The sequence below is a fragment of the Gavia stellata genome, chromosome 2, assembly GCF_030936135.1.
Source record: "Gavia stellata isolate bGavSte3 chromosome 2, bGavSte3.hap2, whole genome shotgun sequence".
NCBI classification, from domain to species: domain Eukaryota; kingdom Metazoa; phylum Chordata; class Aves; order Gaviiformes; family Gaviidae; genus Gavia; species Gavia stellata.
The window spans coordinates 51,410,554-51,431,009 of NC_082595.1; the positions used below are offsets into that span (position 1 = coordinate 51,410,554).

At 41.7% G+C, this 20,456-nt stretch overlaps 2 protein-coding genes across 2 annotated transcripts in view; one reads left to right on the forward strand and one right to left on the reverse strand.

Moving 5' to 3' along the window:
• Positions 1–20,456, reverse strand: part of AKAP7 (A-kinase anchoring protein 7) — a 93,420-nt gene that overhangs the window by 52,471 nt on the left and 20,493 nt on the right. The window contains 1 exon segment of the mRNA XM_059833095.1: positions 11,286–11,398. Coding sequence (XP_059689078.1) covers positions 11,286–11,398 — 113 coding nt within the window.
• Positions 2,535–6,071, forward strand: MSH5 (mutS homolog 5). The gene is made up of 2 exons (XM_059835740.1): positions 2,535–2,737; positions 3,635–6,071. Exons 1-2 carry the CDS (start codon positions 2,703–2,705, stop codon positions 6,069–6,071), a joined length of 2,472 nt encoding a protein of 823 aa, XP_059691723.1. The 5' UTR covers positions 2,535–2,702.

Here is a 20,456-nt window from a genome sequence, read left to right on the forward strand (position 1 = left end):
GCAGGCTGCCACAGACAAGGCGCTGTCTTCAACAGCACCTGCATACATGGCTCATGTGAGACACAAGTGTGGACAGCCTCTGGCAGAGACAGAAGGTCACTAGTGCAGGTGCACACATCACTCTCTCCAAGTTCACAAGCACATGCACATTTGTGCATCCTCCAAGCACTGTCACAGCCCCTCTGCCCGCCTGGCACCCCTGCTCAGATCCCAGGCCCCCTTACCCACCCCACGGGTCCCCACTTGCTGGCTGGTCCAGCTTGAGGTTTGGTAGAGAATACCCGCATCCCTCACACGCACCTGGTTTGGGTAAGATACAGATGTTTGCCTCCAGCAGTCAGCATGCCGGCTCAGTCAGACAAGTGCGCCTGCCAGCCCCATTTTACACACAGCTGGCCCCTTTTACACCCCTTTCTGTCCACTCCTCCTTTGTTCCTCCCCACCCCCTTCCCCTGCACATCCCCAATGTGTTTGCACAGTCTCACCGTCCCCCCTAACACCCTGAACCCTCGGTTTTACATCCCCAAAGTCCCCGTTTGCCCGAGGTTTCTTGATAGCCCATCCATTAGTGTGACTGACGAGGTTTCTGTCTTGGTTTTGTCCGTTATGTTTGACAGGTTTGTGTCACTGTATATTTTGTTTATGGCTTCCCCCTTTCCTTTACTGTCCCATCTGACAAGGTCCTCAACCAGACAATGCTACTGAAATAAACATCCGCACACTCCACAAGCCCTCATCAATCTGTGTGGCTGACCAGCTTTGGCTCTTGCTACTGCCTCCCTTAACCTATGTTGGTCAGGTTTGTGTCTGTCTATGATGTGTTGTTTAGGGACTCCTCCTTTTCTTATTATCTCCTTCCGCCCTGAAAAGATCCTTCACCAGACACCCTAAAGGGGAAAGATGCTGTCTCCTTTCTCACACCCTTACACTGTATCTGTTCATCTGAGCATCACATTTCTTGTGGTGCTTCATTCACAATTACTCATATGCAAGATGGGTTCAGTGTTAGTCGAGTTTTTACTTAGGTACAAAATTCTTGACTTCAGAAGCACTTTGCTTGAGTAAGTACCTGCACATTTGGTTCTCTAAAATCTAATTTAGGGACTTTTGGTCCCCTGAAATCTAATTTAGTGATGGTCAGAAACGTCTTTCCATTTCCTTAATCTCTGAAACGATGACATCTAGTGGTAGATGCTTTTCATTTCGGGTACACGACCTCCTTGCAAGTCTACATTTATTCCAGCCTCACTGTCATTATTTAAAATTTGATATTCTATGTCTAGATTAGTCCTTATGTACTAAGGTTATTTTGAAATTAAATCATCATTCTTTGCTTTTTGGCTGACAGTTCTTTGAAATACATTTAGACGTCAATCAGTAATAAAAAAAGACCTTTACAGCCAGGAGAACACTTGTCAAAATGTGAAGCCTTGAGTACTCGTGGAATGAAATGAGGAAAAGATCAAAATCACCACTTCACGCTCCAATAAAAAAATAGCATTGACAAGAGGTTGGGATGTTGCTTGTCAAAAACAGACTGGTAAGGTGTGAATCAAATGTTGAATGCTCAAGAATTGAGTTATGCTTGTGATGCACTACTGAAAGATATTTGGAAAAGCAGCCATGGGAAAACTATGATATTTTTAGTAACTTGGAGCAATTTCTGGAGCACTGGTTGTAATGAGATCTGAAAGGATGAAACAATGCAGGTGCATGGGAAGGTCATGGTTCATTTCTTAACTGAAAGGGTCTGGAGCAGTAGAGATGAAAGAGAGTTGTTACCACCTGGGAAAGTTATAGATGCTGATTATACAGAGATATGCTATAATTGGGGGAGGGTGAGAAACAAGAGTACTCAAGAGGCCATTTTGAAGCGTTTGGTGCTGGAAGGGGAGGAGGAAGACACCTGCCTCTTGAGGAAGCGCTGTAATGCATGGATGCTTGGAAAGGGACATGGCTGTGTCATGTGGGCCCGGAGAGGCATTGCATGTGGACCTCTTGCAAGACTGGCAGGGGACCAGGGAGACAGCATTTGGTAGCCCTGTCATGTCTGTTAACTCACTGCCTATGCCTCCTCAGCATGCAGGCAGGGAAGGTGCAGCCTGCCATCCCCAGCCTGCAGTTAAACCCTCCAGCTGCGTGGAGTCCCCATGGCTGCTGTCAGCAGGCAGCCAGGCAGCGTTTGCCCCGTCGTGGGACCAGGGGCAGGAAGGCTCAGGTGGTGACAGGCCTTAACACGACTGCAAAGCGAGGCACCCAACACCCTCCCGCAAGCAGCTTCACTTTCCACGCACCAGACCCCACAGCCAAAACGCCCATCTCCCAGTACCACACATCCAGCTCCCCAAAGGCGAGGGCTGCATATGATGATTCATTTACAGTTGCTCCAAGTAGCTCGTTAAGTGAACTGCAGAAGCTGCAAGAGGTGAAAGAGGCGAGCAGTGGGGGGCCGGGCAGCAGGCAGGGACGGCCACGGCTCCCGCTGGAGCACAGGCAGGTGGTGCAGCGGCAGCTCATGGGGATGCTATGTGGGAGCAGATGCTTGGCATCCCTTGCTGGCCGGCTGTTCAGGGGGCTTCTTCCAACCGTCTCCTCTCCCTTCCCCTCAGCACGGAGCTCCCAGGAGGCCGGGGAAGGAGGTAACGAGCCGCTTCCAAGGACGGGGCAGGGGCTGGCGGGAGGAGCTTGCGCCCCGAGGAGAGATGTGCTCCCATTCAGCCGGGAGGCCGCAAGCGAGGTTGAGGGTCCATTCCCCGCACGACGGCCGGGGCCTGCTGCCGGGAGGGGGCTGCTGTGGGCCCCCGACAGCCGGGGGCGACCGGCGGTTAAGGGCAGCGCGGAAGCGGCGGGGGCGGAATGGCGGCCGCGGCCTGGCTGCCGAGACGGGGCTGAGCGCCACAGCGCGGCGCCTTCCTGACAGGAGCCGGCGGCGGGGAGGCCTGAGCGCAGGGAGCGCCAAGCACCGGCCCGGAGAGGGAGGGGAAGGCGGTCGAGATAAAACTTTTGGGCTGCAAGGAGACGCAGCAGCCGCGACGAGCTGCCCGTCTGTGGTGAGGAGGGTGAGTAGAGGGGGGAAGATGTGGGAGAGGCTTGGAAGTGGGTTGTTGACAGCGACTGAGTACTCTGTAGGGAAACTGGCATGGCTGATCCCTGCCGCAGTACGTTATGTACTCGTATACAAACCCGTACTATGTGATGGTGCTGCATAAATACCGGGGTAGGGCCCTGAAACGATGACCAGTTTATGTGGCTGCATTGTTGTGAGGAGCTGTGGTCAGTGCACGTGGGTGTCCCGTACCTCTGAGGGAGGATGATTTTTACGTGTATATACACGTGCATGTACATTACTGTATTTACGTGTATTTGGGCATACATATATACTTACTAAAATAAAGGCTACAAAGAAAAACTGTAAAACTATGCCAACATTGCTGGTAGTTAGCTCAGTCATACCTTGCTTGGAAGCAAGAAGGCAGCTGTAGTTATTGTCTGCATCTTTTCACTTCAACAGGTAACATCTGTCTCTAATTCCTGGTAGCATCTTATTTTCTCCAGGGTTGGAAGAATGAGTCAATTACAGTTACTTCTCAGGACTTTTGGATGAGTTGTGAATAAAACTATCTTTCTCCAACAGAATGAGTGCTACATCAGCCACAAGTTGTGCCTTGCCACCACTGCTTGGGCCAAAACAAGAGGACCAAGAGTGCTCTGAGACACACATGTCTGTTTTGTGGTATGCAGGGCAGCTTGCAATTACTTATTATGATACAGAAGATTGCTCAGTTTACTTCATGCCTGACACACCTGATAATGAAGACCTCAAGCTACTGCATAAAGTGATTGGGGAAATTAATCCTCAATGCATAGTGACCAGTGCAAAACAGGACCAGAATATTGCCAAATTCCTGACCAACCTAACAGCTACTGCTGGTGATAAAGATATAGGAAAACCAGAAATTGTCCTGTTTCCTAACATAGATTTTGGTCTAGAAGTCAGCAAGCAACGGATCCTATCTAGGCAATTTCCATTTATCCCATCTCATATGACTGCAACACAGAAAATTCTCTACTTGTCCTCAGTCATCCCTTTTGAGAGCCCACTCATGATACGAGCCCTAGGGGGACTCCTTAAGTTCCTAGACAGGAGAAGGGTTGGAGTTGAGCTCGAAGAAAGCACTATTGCAGTTCCTATTTTGGCTTTTAAAAGGTTTGTGTTGTCAGATATTGTGAATATGGACCAAGATGCTTACTGTGTCCTGCAGATATTTAAAAGTGATATCCATCCTTCTGTGTACAAGCTGTCCAGTGGATTAAAAGAAGGATTCAGTTTATATGGAATTTTAAACCGTTGCAGGTGCAAATGGGGAGAAAAACTACTGAGGCTGTGGCTCACACGACCTACTCGGAACTTGACAGAGCTGAACAAACGGCTAGACGTTATCCACTTCTTCCTGCTGGCTCAGAACCATGAAACAGTCCTCACTCTTCAAGGTTGCCTCAAGAATATTAAAAATGTGCCGCTTATTCTAAAAAGAATGACTCTCTCCCACACAAAAGTTAGTGACTGGCAAGCACTCTATAAGACAGCGTACAGTGCAGTGTGCCTTAGAGACACATGTCGTTCTCTGCCCAACACCATTGAACTCTTTCAGACTATTTCACGTGTCTTCACCGATGATCTGCACTACATTGCTAATCTAATCAGCAAAGTGGTGGACTTTGAAGGCAGCATCTCAGAGAGCCGCTTCACTGTTAGACCCAATGTGGACCCCACCATCGATGAGAAGAAACGAAAGCTGATGGGACTGTCAGACTTCCTTACAGAAGTGGCACGAAAAGAATTGGAGACCTTGGACAATCATATTCCCTCCTGTTGTGTGATCTACATTCCTTTGATTGGGTTCCTTCTCTCCATTCCACGGCTACCAACTATGGTGGACAAGAGTGACTTTGAAATCGAAGGCTTGGACTTCATGTTCTTGTCAGAGGATAAGCTGCACTACAGAAGTGCTAGGACTAAGGAACTAGACAGCCTCCTGGGTGACTTACACTGTGAGATCAGAGACCAGGAAACACTTATTATGCACCAGCTGCAGACAAAGATCTTGGAGAAGTCTGAAGTGCTTAACAGTGTGATTGAGTATACTGCACACCTAGATGTGCTACTGGCTTTGGCAGTGATGGCCCGGGAGAATGCCTACTGCCGGCCACGCTTTACTCACCGCCATGGCTTCCACATCAAAGATGGAAGACATCCACTCATGGAACTATGTGCAAAGACTTTTGTGGCCAATCCTGTGAACAGTGGTGAGGCTACCAGACGAATAAAGATCATCACAGGGCCCAACTCATCTGGAAAGAGCATCTACTTAAAGCAAGTAGGTCTTATAGTATTCATGGCTCTAATCGGAAGTTATGTCCCTGCAGCAGAGGCAGAGATTGGAGTAATTGATGGGATTTACACAAGAATCCACAGTAGGGAATCAGTTTCTGTAGGGCTCTCCACTTTCATGATTGATCTTAACCAGGTTGCCAAGGCAGTAAACAATGCCACGGAGAGGTCCCTGGTACTTATTGATGAGTTTGGTAAAGGGACCAACACACTGGATGGCCTGTCCCTTCTGGCTGCTGTTCTGAGGTACTGGATCAGTCAAGGAAAACAGTGTCCGCAGGTCTTTGTCTCCACTAATTTTCACAGTTTAATGCAGCTAGAACTCCTGCCTGACACACCTCTTCTGGAGTACCTGACCATGGAGACCCACCAAGATGGAGATGAGTTGATATTTTTCTATCAGATCAAACAGGGCATGTCCACTGTTAGTCATGCTGCCAACATTGCTGCATTAGCAGGAATGCCAGCCAAAATTATTGAAAGAGGAGTGGAAGTGTCAGAACTGATTCGCAATGGAAAAGCTATCAAACGTATTGATCATCCTTCAAAAGGAGATCAGATGGAAAAATGCAAGTCTGTTGTGGAAAAGTTTCTTCACCTAGACCTTGATGATCCCCAGGTGGACTTAGAAGAGTTCATGCGTAAAGAGGTGCTGCCTTCTGCAGCCTCAGTCCTGTAACAGGGGTCTGTGTAAAAGCATAGATTACATTGTATCTACCATGTTCAGTAGGAGAGTTTGGTAATTTAAAGAATGATCACTATGCCTAACACCTCACACTACATTTAGCTTGTAACAAACCGTCTATGGTTATGTCCTTTCTTCTTCTTCTTGTTTAAAACAAGTACTGTAGTTACATATCTCTGCAATATGGTGTGTGATATGAAAGGAGGAAGACCGAAGGAAGAGAATTCAAGAACCTCTTCCAGCTGTTGGGTCACCCAGTTTGTACATTTTCTGCCCCTGTTGTTAGATTTTCAGATTAAAATACTACTGTAGAAAAATCACAAAACATTTCTGCTGGTCTCACAAGACTGTGAAAGCAAAGTGGTCATTGTTTTGTATTGTGCTAAAGTGATTGTTTCAGTCATTTTAGGATCAGCATCAAAGATTCCAAGTAAGTATGTGCCTCAGACTCCCATATCAGCAAGTAACAGTTGTCACAATACAAACCACTGATGTAGAGGCTGATAAATGGAAATACAGAGGGATTTAATGAGCTCTGTGGCTTTTTGTATACCAGCATTTCTGTCCAAAATGCCAGAGATCCCAGGAGTTGTTATAAAAAGAATGCTGGAGGTCAGAGTCAGCGGGGACTGCTAAACAGGGAAAGTGCTGTGGTTTTACTGAGAATCACTCTCTTCTCATACGGTTCTGTATGGTACGACTATGTACCTATGCCATATGGATATAAATAAAAGCAAAATTACAAATCTAGGAAACTGAAAACTATATAAGGGGCGTAAGACAAATTCATGTTCTATATTCTATTTTTGAATACTGAGTAAAACTTAACATTAAAGGAATAATACCAGAAGGGGAGGATTCCCTTTCACTTCTCTTGTCATGCACAGGATCTTTTCTGAACACAGTATGCGATGTATGCATATGCAACAAAAATTCATTAACAGATTAATGAAGCAGGAGACATGATATGTAAGTACTATAGCAGTAATAACCTTTCCTGCAATGAGGTAAGTGCCTGAGATTCCTTATCTAATTAAGACAGAAGAGACATTAGATAGCTTATTGTCTGACTGCCAAAACTTGCTGTAACTGCTTACAGTATGGCTAATAAGACATCAGCAGATACACTACATCTCTCTTCAGCTATATTTGATTTCAAGAAGCCAAAAATATTAATGTCACATAAATTGAGAGAAAATTTTCATGAGAAAAAAGTAATTACTTTCATAATTATCAGTATTAAACATCTTATCTGGTATGTCTAGCTGAAGATAGCAAAAAGATGAATGTGAGTGCACATCAAAAAGATTTGAATTTGGAAACACTGCTTTGGGTTTGATTCAGTGTGGAATTTCCCCCTTTATGATGAAGGATTTATTATTATTACAAAATAAGTACTTTATGTGATCTCTATATGAAACTAGGATAGTGGCAGAAGTTTAACATAATTTACATTAACAAATACAAGAATAAATTACTGAATCATTAAGTTACTGCTATTTCCAGAGCAATCATAATAATACTGTCTGCAAAATAATATCTAGCATCTTGATGACGTTACCATTGAAGTTGAATGGTAACAGTGAATCAGGCCTTGTACAACACTTACAAGTGTTGTAAATACAAACAGATTTTTCTCACTAATATATTATCTTTTACTAATTATACATACAGCATTCTAAAGATACACTGTACAGAAGAATATCATATACTAAATATTCATAAATTATTTTTTTGGCATTTTTTCTTGTCAACCACTGTCTAGGCTAAGGATATACTCCTTACTAATTAAGCAGATGCCATCAGAGCAATTTAACTGTCAATCATCTTCTAGTTATGAAATCCATTTCACAGTATTTGCAGTTCTGCCAGCACTAGGTATCAAAGGATCTCCAAATATACAGCATTTATCAAGTGTGCCTCACAACATGCCCTGAAATAAACAGCAGTCTGGATGAATGAAAAGCAGAGGGGTTGTGACTGACCTGTGGCCAGGTAGCAGGCTAGTGAGGGAAGCAGGAATAGAAATGTTATTTTCAAATGCAAAAAATTCCAGTTGCTTCTTTCATTGTGTTTCATTAGGTTCTTTGTATAGAAGATAATGATACTAACCCAAGATTCTTATCAGTCAATCAATTGTGGAAATAGCTAAACATGTGCAAGTAAATTATATCCCTTTATCTCCTTCCACAAGGACACCTAGAGGCACACTGTACCTCCTTATTTTGGGGAGGTTTTCAGTGCCACATTTGACCTCAGAATTGTCCAATTAACCATGAAGAATGAGTTGCTCCCACTTCTGAGTAGGTGTGTAAGTTCTTTAACCTGAGAAGCTGAAGGGGATAACAGTAACCCAGATAGCTCTTTTCTAACCCACTTTATCTCACATTTTTATCCTTTATTAATGTCTGTTTCCAAGTTTTTTGCATTTACCATTTTTAGCTTAGTGCTGTGCCTTCAAAATGGAAGGCTGATTTCTTGAGATCTTTATTAATTTCAAATTCTCAAACTCTTTGCTCTGTAAGGCAAGTGTAGGGTACTGCACCTGGGGAGGAATAACCCCATGCATCCGTACAGGTTAGGGGCTGACCTGCTGGAGAGCAGCTCTGTGGAAAGGGACCTGGGAGTCCTGGTGGACAACAGGATGACCATGAGCCAGCAATGTGCCCTTGGGGCCAAGAAGGCCAATGGCATCCTGGGGTGCATCCAGAAGAGTGTGGCAAGCAGGTCAAGGGAGGGAGGTTATCCTCCCCCTCTACTCTGCCCTGCTGAGGCCGCATCTGGAGTACTGTGTCCAGTTCTGGGCTCCCTGGTTCAGGAAGGACAGAGAACTGCTGGAGAGGGTACAGCAAAGGGCTACAAAGATGATTAGGGGACTGGAACATCTTTCTTACGAGGAAAGGCTGAGGGACTCGAGTCTTTTTAGTCTGGAGAAGAGAAGACTGAGGGGGATCTTATCAAGGCTTATAAATACTTAAGGAGTGGGTGCCAGGAGGATGGGGCCAGTCTTTTTTCAGTGGTGCCCAGTGACAGGATGAGAGGTAACGGGCACAAACTTGGTCATAGGAAGTTCCATCTAAATACGAGGAGGAACTTCTTTACTTTGAGGGTGGTAGAGCACTGGAACAAGTTGCCCAGAGAGGTTGTGGAGTCTCCTTCTCTGGAGATACTCAAAACTTGCCTGGACACATTCCTGTGCAGTCTGCTCTAGGTGAACCTGCTCTGGCAGGGGAGTTGGACTAGATGATCTCCAGAGGTCCCTTCCAACCCCTGTCAGTCTGTGATTCTGTGTGATTCTGTAAACATCAGCAACAATTTGGGAAAGTTAAAATCTTTTCAGAAGATACGCATTTCAAACATGCCTGTAGCTCTATTAAGGTTTGAAAAACATTGGGGTTTTTCCTCAAAAGGTAACTTCGGTGGAATTTAGATGTCATTATGAGGAGAATGGCTTAACAGAGTATTGCTTCAAATAAGGAAACTTTCATTTAAAAAATATTAATATAGAGCTATAGCTGTGAACTATACTCAACTACCTTAGTTCTATTTGCTCTTTTATATGCTTTCTCATGTAATCTTCATCCACTTCCCCTTTCTTGTTTTTCATACTGTTGTATGATCTGAAAATGCAGTTAAACATTATATTAAAACTTACTACAAAATAGTTATTCCTTTTATGTTTCATGGTTTTATTTATTGTTTTCAGTAAATGCATGAAACTATCTCACTAAATGCACAGACACCATGAAACAAAAAATGATAGTAAAGACCAACGCTTATGCCCGACAGTGGATTGACAGAGAAAAATTCCTGATAAAATAATTTACAGATTTTTAATACACAGTATCTTTCTATATGGTGTATCTTTAGAATACCATATGCATTATCCAGCACTATGGAGAACTAAGGAAGATGATTTGGAATGACATTGACCTGGTTCTGTCAGCAGCAGTGAATATCAGAACACAGAAAGTATGCATTCTGGCTAATAGTTTATGCAAGGTAGATAAATGTAAACAGAACAAATAACCAGCCAAACCAGAATGGCAAAAAACCCACCCTGATTGGCTCAGATGTTTTAACCAGTTCAACTACTGAACAGCTGATATTTTAGAAGAGATGTGGATTTTTAAAATGAGTGCTTTAAAAAACAACTGTTAATACAAGCAAAAGCTTATGTGAGCTTACAAATTTAATAGCTATAATATACCACCTACAACCTGTCGACAAGTCCTTATTTCTGTTTCAGAGCAAGTATGTTTGCCCTTGAAGTTTCTTGATGTATCTCAAATCTTACTGCCTTCTTCCAACTGATTTCACAATACTACTTAATTAAAATGTGCACCTTCAGCATTTTTTAGTTATTTCTAATGAAATTTTACAGTATTTTTCTTTAATGCTTACTATTAAGGAAAAAAAATCAACTTAAAATATTTATATTATGTACTTTAATTCTTATTTAAAAATACACTTTTTCTGAAAATTATTTTCCTGTTCAATGTTAAAGGATCACGTAAAACATTCTATAAAATGTCAGCAGAAAAAATTTACTGAGATACACCTCATATTAGATAATACAATATTACTGCTAAATTAGTATGACATAAAAAACTAGATATACTAGTATGGCTTCCATATATTTATCATAACAGTTATAACCTACTTTTATGTATTTGTGTATTTTGTCAAAAAAGCTAATAAATAGGCAAGAAATAACTGCCTGAAAAAGAACTCATCGCTACTCTGAAATTCACCAAAGCATATTCAGTAGAGGGAACTGACAGTCTGCATATTGTGCATAATCCAAATACAAATGCCACTGTTTATTTGCTTATTTTCTCTTATACAGTAACAAAACAAAACTATCCAAACAAACTGCATGCATATAATCTACACTCTAATAATAATCCTGTAATTCTGAACAAGTACTTTCATCCTTTGGTCTTGCATAGTTTCACAAAAGAAAATAGACTACGATATTACTGTACTGAGAATATCAAGAGTGATAACTTAAAGTACAGTACAGGACTACTGTTTGTATGGTAGATGTACCAATTATTTTTTCTAAAAAAATCAGTATTTTCAAGTCTTACCTCTTCAGCTGGTTACAAAGCAGAAAGTATGATGCTATAGCATAAGCAACTCCTTTGGTCGTCTCCAAATTAAACTTTCTAGATTGCTGCTGAGCTGTGTGAAATGTGAGCTCACCTGCTTACGTAGCTGTGTTGATTTTGACAACTTCATGAAGGTCAGATGTGGTTTAAAAGCTCTTTCTTCTCCTGCCAAGATGCCCTTTTCTTGAAATATCTTCTTCATAGTCTCTGAGCGGGGAGAAAAATGTAGAGGTAAGACATTACGTGATAGAATGCTTAAAAATGTGCTTTCTACTATAATATGAGTCACAGCCACTCCACATGGAAAAAAACAAGATGATGAGTACTAAAAGGCAGAGAGATTTCTAGTTAACTTCAAAGGTACATATTATTTCATATGAAAATAGTCTTATATTTGCAGTTAATATGGGTCACAAATTTGGCTTTACTAAAATAATGGCAATTAGAAAGCCATCCATGCTGTCTGCTTTTGCTATCAAAATAGGAACTTGACATTTGAACTGTTCAGGAGTTACTCTCACTGGAAGAGTTTTGGAAACTTTAGGAAAACTGAGTATGTAACAGAATTGTCTCTCTTCAAAAACACTGTTCTGTGGTGAGTTCTTCTGTCTGTATTTGGGTGATCTCCCACCCAGACCAAAGGAAATCTGAAAATGAAAGCTGTAATTTCTGGAACTGGATTTACATGGCAGAACATATCAGGTATGCTGATGATTTTTGTTTGGTATTTTTAAGCTTCACTGTTGCCTTCCAATCTTAATTTCCTGTTCTTAATGTACACTTTTATCTGTCTACAGTCCAGGCCAAAGCAACTCTACTACACTGACCTCGTTTACTATTTCCCAACTCATCTGCCCAATGTAATGTTTAATTTCTTGGAAACAGATTTCAGTATAACTTTTGAGTTATGTTTCATATCTCTTTTAGCTGAAATACATTAAATGAAATATTTCTGCTGTAATTTTGAAAAAAAGTTTAGATAAAATTGATAAAACCTGTGGCAAAAATAATGCCAGTAAGTAGAATATTTCTATTACTGCAAAACAGAAAAACTGCAAAACCTTTATTTTTCCCTTTGCAAAGACAACTTCCGATTTTTCACTAGCTGTAGGTCTAGCTGACTCATGCTATCCTTGAACTGAAATCAAAATAGGGGAAAAAAATAAAATCAATCCTATCACATGAATTTAATCAACCCTTACCATAATGATGTATTTGCTTTTAAGTGTATTATTTTTTGGCTTGATAGTTCAGCTGTTACAGAAAGATCCAGTGCTTTATTCTCCCAGCTGGAAGAAAATGCATTACACTGGGAAGTGAACAGCACAGCCGGCTGAAAAAAAAATAGGGAAGGCCCAAGGAAGAGGAATATAGGCATATACAGCCGGCTAGCATAAGTCTGCCAGTTCACACTCCTGTAACATGTCATTCCAGAGTCCTTACTTTTACCATTTTTTGTTTTCTATAGTAACTATTTAAGTGAGCTACTTTGAAATCACACTCAAGAGATTTTACAAGTTTATTCATTACTTTGCAACAAAAGAGTTCTAGAAGAAGCTGAGAGTATTCCGTTGGGACCTGGAGATAAAAATTCACTTCTCTTTCTCTGCTGCCTATGATATATAACCTTAGGTTCCATAGTCTATGCAACTGAAGTTGGGATTTTGAAAGAAGCCAAGGAAATCGAAGACCCAAATGCCATCTCTTAAACAGGACCACTTGAAAATTCCCTTTCAACCTTCACTCCCCACTTACAAGATGCTGATGTATTTTACAAAAAAGAATTACCCCAACATTTTATTCTAACACACAGGGTGCTGAAAGGACAACTGGATTAAAACTTGCAAAGCATTTACACAATGGTAATAGAGGTCATATTACTACGGCAGATGCTGAAAATAACCTACCAGAATGGTTGAGGTTGGAAGGGACCTCCAGAGGTCATCTGCTCCAACCTCCCTACTCAAGCAGGGCCACCTAGAGCCATTTGCCCAGGACTATGTCTGGATGAGCTTTGCATATCTCCAAGGATGGAGACTGCAAAACCTCCCTGGGCAACCTGTGCCAGTGCTTGGTCACGCTCAACAGTACAAAAGCTTTTCCTGACATTCAGAGGGAACCTACTGTGTTTCAAGTTTGTGCCCATTATCTCTCTCTCCCGCCATGACCCATGTATGTATATACATGGAACTCAGGAAAAAAAGGAGTTCATGACCTTTGGAAGAAGGGGCAGACCACTCAGAAAGACTACAAGGATGGTGTGAGGTTTTGCAGGGAGAAAATTAGAAGGGCCAAAGCCCAACTAGAACTTAACCTGGACTCTGCCATAAAAGGCAATAGAAAATGTTTCTATAAATACATTCACAACAAAAGGAGGGCTAAGGAGAATCTTCATCCTTTACTGGATGTGGGGGGCAACATAGTGAGAAAGGATGAGGAAAAGGCTGAGGTACTTAATGCTTTCTTTGCCTCAGTCTTTAATAGTAAGATCAGTTGTTCTCTGGGTACCCAGCCCCCTGTGACGGTAGTAGCGATGGGCAGCAGAATGAAGCCCCCACAATCCAAGGGGAAATGGTTAGTGACCTCCTACACCACTTGGAGACCCACAAGTCTATGGGACCAGATGGGATCCACCCAAAGGTACTGAGGGAGCTGGCAGAAGTGCTCACCAAGCCACTTTTCATCATCTACCAGCAATCCTGGCTAAGTGAGGAGGTCCCAGTTGACTGGAGGTTAACAAATGTGACACCCACCTACAAGAAGGGCCGGAAGGAGGATCCGGGGAATTACAGGCCTGACCTCCTGTGCCAGGGAAGATTATGGAGCAGATCATCTTGACTGCCATCACGCAGCACATACAGAACAATCAGATGATCAGGCCCAGTCAACATGGGTTTATGAAAAGCAGGTCCTGCTTGACTAACCTGATCCTCTTCTATGACAAGGTAACCCGCTTAGTGGATGAGGGAAAGGCTGTTGATGTTGTCTACCTGGACTTTAGTAAAGCCTTTGACACCATTTCCCACAGCATTCTGCTGGAGAAACTGACTGCTTATGGCTTGAATGGGTGCACTCTTCACTGGGTAAAAAACTGGCTGGATGGCCACAACCAAAGGGTTGTGGTGAATGGAGTTAAATCCAGTTGGCCACCGGTCACAAGCGGAGTCCCCCAGGGCTCAGTTTTGGGACCGGTCTTGTTTAATATCTTTATCAATCATCTGGATGAGGGGATTGAGTGCACCCTCAGCAAGTTTGCAGACGACACCAAGTTGGGCGGGAGTGTTCATCTGCTCGAGGGTCGGAAGGCTCTGCAGAGGGATCTGGACAGGCTGGATCCATGGGCCCAGGCCAATTGTATGAGGTTCAACAAGGCCAAGTGCCGAGCCCTACCAACCCCATGCAATGCTACAGGCTTGGCAACAAGTGGCTGGAAAGCTGCCCTGCAGAAAAGGACTTGGGGGTGTTGGTTGACAGCCGGCTAAATATGAGCCAGCAGTGTGCCCAGGTGGCCAAGAAGGCCAACGGCATCCTGGCTTGTATCAGAAACAGTGTGGCCAGCAGCACTAGGGAAGGGATTGTCCCCCTGTACTCTGAACTGTGTTCAGTTTTGGGCCCCTCACTACAAGAAAGACATTGAGGTGCTGGAGTGTGTCCAAAGAAGGACAGCGAAGCTGGTGAAGGGTCTGGAGCACAAGTCTTATGAGGAGCAGCTGAAGGAACTGGGGTTGTTCAACCTGGAGAAGAGGAGACCTTATCGCTCTCTAAAACTACCTAAAAGGAGGCTGTGGAGAGGTGGGTGCTGGTATCTTCTCCCAAGTGACAAGTGATAGGACGAGAGGAAATGGCCACAAGTTGCACCAGGGGAGGTTTAGATTGGATATTAAGAAAAATTTCTGCACTGAAAGGGTTGCCAGCCATTGGAACGGGCTGCCCAGGGACGTGGTTGAGTCACCATCCCTGGAGATATTTAAAAGATATGTGGATGAGGTGCTTAGGGACATGGTTTAGTGGTGGACTTGGCAGCGTTAGGTTAACGGTTGGACTTGATGGTCTTACAGGTCTTTTCCAACCTAAACGATTCTATGATTCTGTGATTCTATTCTATAACTGCTATATAGATCTATAGATCTATGTATCTAAACCTATACATCTATGTATCTAGATCTATAGGCCTACTATATCTATAGCTATATATCTATACACAAGTACAGCTTACCTACTTGTACTATTTTAAATTGTGTCTGCAGGAAACATTTATAAATTTACACTGAATCCCCACTAAGCTATTGTGCAGCTGTGCACACAAATGCTGCTGAACAACAGATTAATGTATCAAAACTGAAGACTACAAATAAATGTTTGCTGCTTCTTCAAACTGAGATACGGAAGTTCAAATTAAGTCATTTAGTTATGGTGTGCATGTATTCCCACACATCCAACGGCCTGCTTATTTTCTGATGTTAGTAAGCTAATAAAATGTTACATTTATTTAAAACTGAAATTATCTGTAACAAAGCCATTCTCTGGTTCCTTTGTTTGGTTCTCTGAAATGCATCATTTGGGGACTCATTGACTTTGATGTTCCAGCAAAGGATTAATCTTATCAAAACCAGGTTTACACTACCCTGTGATATTCTGACGCAGGCTTGTGGATTATAGCCTTTTCTCTCCCCTGAAAGCTCAAATTCTTTTTGCCATCACTCTTTCATGCATCATCATCTTTCTGCAGTGTCTTATCTCCCACTCTGCAATTAAGATCTGTGCTGGTGAAGATTTGCACCTCTAAGGGTGTCCCCATAACTCCAGTAAGAGCTTAGTGTCAGACCAGTGATTTGCCAATGTGCATCTGATCACAGGATTTTAAACCCCGTGTTTTCTAAAGGGTAGACTGATCATATGGCACTGTAAACATGTGTGACAGTAGGGCACCTACACCTTACACTGCTGAACACCAACCACAGGGCCTGCGTGTCTTCATTTTGTGCTAAACAGCTTTGTTCAATATCTGCTTCTATTTTATCTTTCTAAATTAATCTTTTTTTCATACCTGGCAATTCTAATGAAGAAAAAAACGTAATGAAAAACTAGGTCAGAGGAAAGAAAGCATAACTTCAGAGAGAGATTGCAGTTTTAAATTTAATCGATTTACATGTGTGTATGTGTGTCCACACATGTTCTCATGGTGATCAGACTTCTCACACAGCTTTCTCATGGCATAGACTTATTAAATATCACAGGCTCAAGAGAATGGCCACAGTTGCCGGTACTACAGATAGCTCCAGTTTTGCAATATTTGACACTTCGGGAAAGTGTGACATTTTATTGGTTAAGGTGACTTATGAACATAATTAGCACAATGTTCCCTTCTTCAAAGATAATGAAAATAGAAAGAAATCTGAGTAGATGGAGGGGGGGAAAAAAAGAAACAAAGGGAAATGTTTTCCTGAGAGCACAGGAAGGTTAAAAGATAACGTAATGCTATTAATATCCATGCAGCTCTTTGAAGAAGTGGCCACAAGAAGGGTTTTAAAAGAAATGGGGAAGGAAGCATGGATGCTGTGGGCAAGAGAAAGTTCCAGGCTTATCGGACAGCATGAAAGTGGATTTGAAGACTGAGCAAATACATGAAGGTTAAAGTTTATGATGGGGATTGCCTGAACTGAAAGAAATTAGACGCTGGTGACAAGAGTCATAGACAGACAATGCCCGTGGGTCTTAACAAATGAGGATCTGCCATCTTTCCCCCAGACATCAGCATTACTAGCTAGACTGAAAAATCAAACAAGATCTGTGTTTTCCCTTATTAGTCTCAGGCTGACCATGTTTGCAGCTTCAACGTATACCCTAGAAAAGTTAAGGCTATTTTTACGAGCTCAATGACTTTCTGGAACAAATTTTTGGACAGCTTTCAGACCGTCTTTCATGCAATTTGAAGCACTCTGCAATACCATTTTGTACCTTATTTTTATAATGTCACAATTACTGAATGTCATCTGCTTCTCTTACATTGGATGCAGCTGAATCCATTAGACAACTGTTTCCCCATAATTGGACTTGAAATGTGATATATGAAACTTACCCAGAACAGTTGTATACTGGAAAGGCTCAAAAATTCAACAACTAGATCAATACAGAATGATTCATAGAAAAATTGCACATTTAGCCATATTCCGTAATAGAAATAGCCACCTTTTCCAAAATTTCATTAGATACGGAAAACTGCTACATATGTACATTTTCTTCCAGTCTATTAATTTCTGCTTGTCTCTAAACCATGCTCCCTCAATTAAAACATTTGGAATTTAGAAACAGTATTCTGTCTCTTTATTGAATTTTTTTTTACTTTACACTTGAAGCTGAAGACAAGCTAAGTATAGATCACCTACAATTATAACAAACATGTTGAGTCACGTTAAAATTTTTAAGTCCTTAGCTGTTTTTTAAGAGTATTCTGTTGGCTACTGGTTAGCAGAAGTTTAGTTTTTACAAAGAAGCTCTTCTGGACATCCTTCCTTTCCTAATAGCACTGAGCATAATGCACTTGCAAAGCCTTACAAGACCTAATTTCCAAGCCAATGAAGAACTCAAAGCCATCCAATTTCAGATGCTAGTATTTACCACTATATGTCACCAGAGGTGAGCACCATGAATTAAAAAATACATTATTTTAGATATCATGTTATGTTTGGAATATGTAATCACAGACTGCATCAAGCACCAAACTGTTAAGACCATTATGAAGGATAGTATCAACCTGAGTAGTGTCCCTGGCTGCTGCCTGACAAAAACTAGTGACTCCTGAACACCTCTGCAATCCCCAATCTCTGATGAAAAAAAATCAGGGTCAGTCACTACCTCATCTGCTGGTGATTTTTATCTCCAGGATGTAAGAAAAGGAAAGGCCTTGCTTCTCATCTCTCCCTATGAGAGGAGGCTATTTTTTCTCCCCGTCAGTACTAGCATTTCTCTGCCAATAGTCAGCTTTACATTGTGCCAAAAGGTAAACCAGAGTCAAGCCAATTTCCCAGTGGTTCTTCCACTTCTACTTGGTTATATATTATTTTGGCTTTTCTACAGTGAGTTGTCACGGTACCATACCACTATTGTGTATCAGTGAGTTACATGGTTATTTCAAACATGTATCAGCAGTATGCGTGGGTTGTTCTGTTTCTCTCCATTGCCGTACGTGTATAGAGAAGAAAGATGTGCTCATTCATAAGGTAGGATCCAAGGAGCAGCCGGACCACGCAATCCTCACTTTGTGCACAGATGCCAATATGTAAGGTAAGGCTTACAAGACAAACATTTTTAGCATTAAGGAACAAATGTGGAGATCATTAATGGGTGTTTTAGAGGAAGGAAGGCAATGAACATAGTGAACAGCATGTCCAGTTTCATTAAATAATACAGCAGTGCTCAGTGGCCTTTAACCAGATCATCGTATGTGTTCTGTACAGTGGGATGTTAACAATCAAAAACATCTCACAATAAACAATCAAGGAGAAATTAAATGGCAGATTCAGAGCCAGGCATGCACATGGTTAGTTTGTTTTATATATTTCACATACACAACTACAGTGAGAATAAAAACCGTAATAAACATCAAGGTGCAAAAATAAAATACTATGACAAACTGAAGATGTTTCAAGCTCCCTACTAATTGAATAAATTCCTGGCAACAATTTTAAACTTTGCTTCCAGTCCAACCTGACTACACAACAGCAAATTAGAGATTACCTGCTCTGTAAATGACAAAATCCTCCCCTAAGATTTACTTTCTCCTTGCCTTACAAACAGATCCTCTACTTATTCCTGCTACCCTGACTTCCTTTCTATTAAACCCTTATTCTTCCCCTTGTATCTGCCCTCTCTGCACTTTGCTGAAAATGCCGTTATACAGCCAAATCACATTTTTCTTCGCAAATGGAAAAGATATTTTCCATTCCTTCTGCCTCCTTCCACGCAGTTGATCAAAATTTTAAGACCCTGCATGAAGAGTAGTAGACTCAAAGGGCAGGAGAGGCACTGCAATACAGTCAGGCCTCTGTCCCAGCCTATTGCTCTTGCATATCTACTTTAGCCTCTTCCACTTGTCATGTGACACACAAAAAAGGTGAGGTAAGTGATTTGGCAATAGCACAGCATTTAATATTCCTATGCAATAAATGTTGAGCTCCAGAGCAAACTGTATTTAACAACTATTACCTGTTGGAAGCACAGACTCATAAAATTAACTGGTGTTATACTAGGCCTTAATACTAACTGTTTATTTTCACTAAAATGTTTGCCCCTGTTGTCAGCGTTTGTCTATAACTAATGGCACATGGACTAGGAGAAAATATAACATGTCACAACAGTACATTTTCAATGCAACTGTTATGGATTTGGACTAGCGCTTTTTGTTCACTTTGTACAAATCACTTATTTTAATGGAAAATTACAACAGTTTTGAGTTCTCAATTTTTCCATCATGTGAAATGATTTAAGAATAACTGACAAGAGACAAAATTCATTTATCTTAGCTTCAGCCATCTGGAACTAAAGTGAACTAAATTAACTGAATTAAACTATTTCTCTAGGCTCTCTGAAGTCAGGGCAATGTAACTCACCCTAAAACAGATGCTAAATGTGTGGTTTCATAATCTTTAAAGAAGCTCGTGAACCACCATCCTTGCCCAAACAGACTGTTCCTCTCCAGCCCCGTGCCTGCCACTGCTCCTATCTTTTGTGCTGACAGTCGTGTAGCTATACACTAAACTGCACTGTCAAACTGAATAGGTTAAAACTTAGCTGGCAAAGGCAAAAACGTTAATTTAACCACAGTTGAATTCATCATGTGACTGCACAAATCCCCAGCACAACAAAAGGGGCCGGACTGCTTTGGGATGGTGGCAATGCCAGCTTATGCTTGAGTAAAGCTGTAATGTACCTGGAGAAGAAGATGGGCAGTATGGCTCGCCTTCCATTTCTCTCTCTCTAGTATGGACTGTTAGGAAAATGAATTTAGTGAGGTTAGACTAAATGTCATTTTTAGAAAACTGAAGTTAAAGGAAATGACTAGTTAGGTGTACTACATGTCTATCTAGTGCAGTCCTATCTGTATTAAAATATTTAACTCAACAAAACAACATTTCTTAAAAACAAAGGACCAAAAGCAAATGAAATAGTTGTCTGCATAAACAGAAGAGTAACTTTTTTGTTCATGAAATACAAGCTCCCTCTGATGGTTAGACCATAACATGCATCATTCACCCATAAAACCAAA

Excerpts from the sequence above, each read along its gene's own strand:
- MSH5 (XM_059835740.1), top strand. The coding sequence starts at position 2,703 with ATGTGCTCCCATTCAGCCGGGAGGCCGCAAGCGAG. Across the intron at positions 2,738-3,634 it reads GCCGGGAGGCCGCAAGCGAG|AATGAGTGCTACATCAGCCA; the intron begins GTTGAGGGTCCA and ends TTTCTCCAACAG.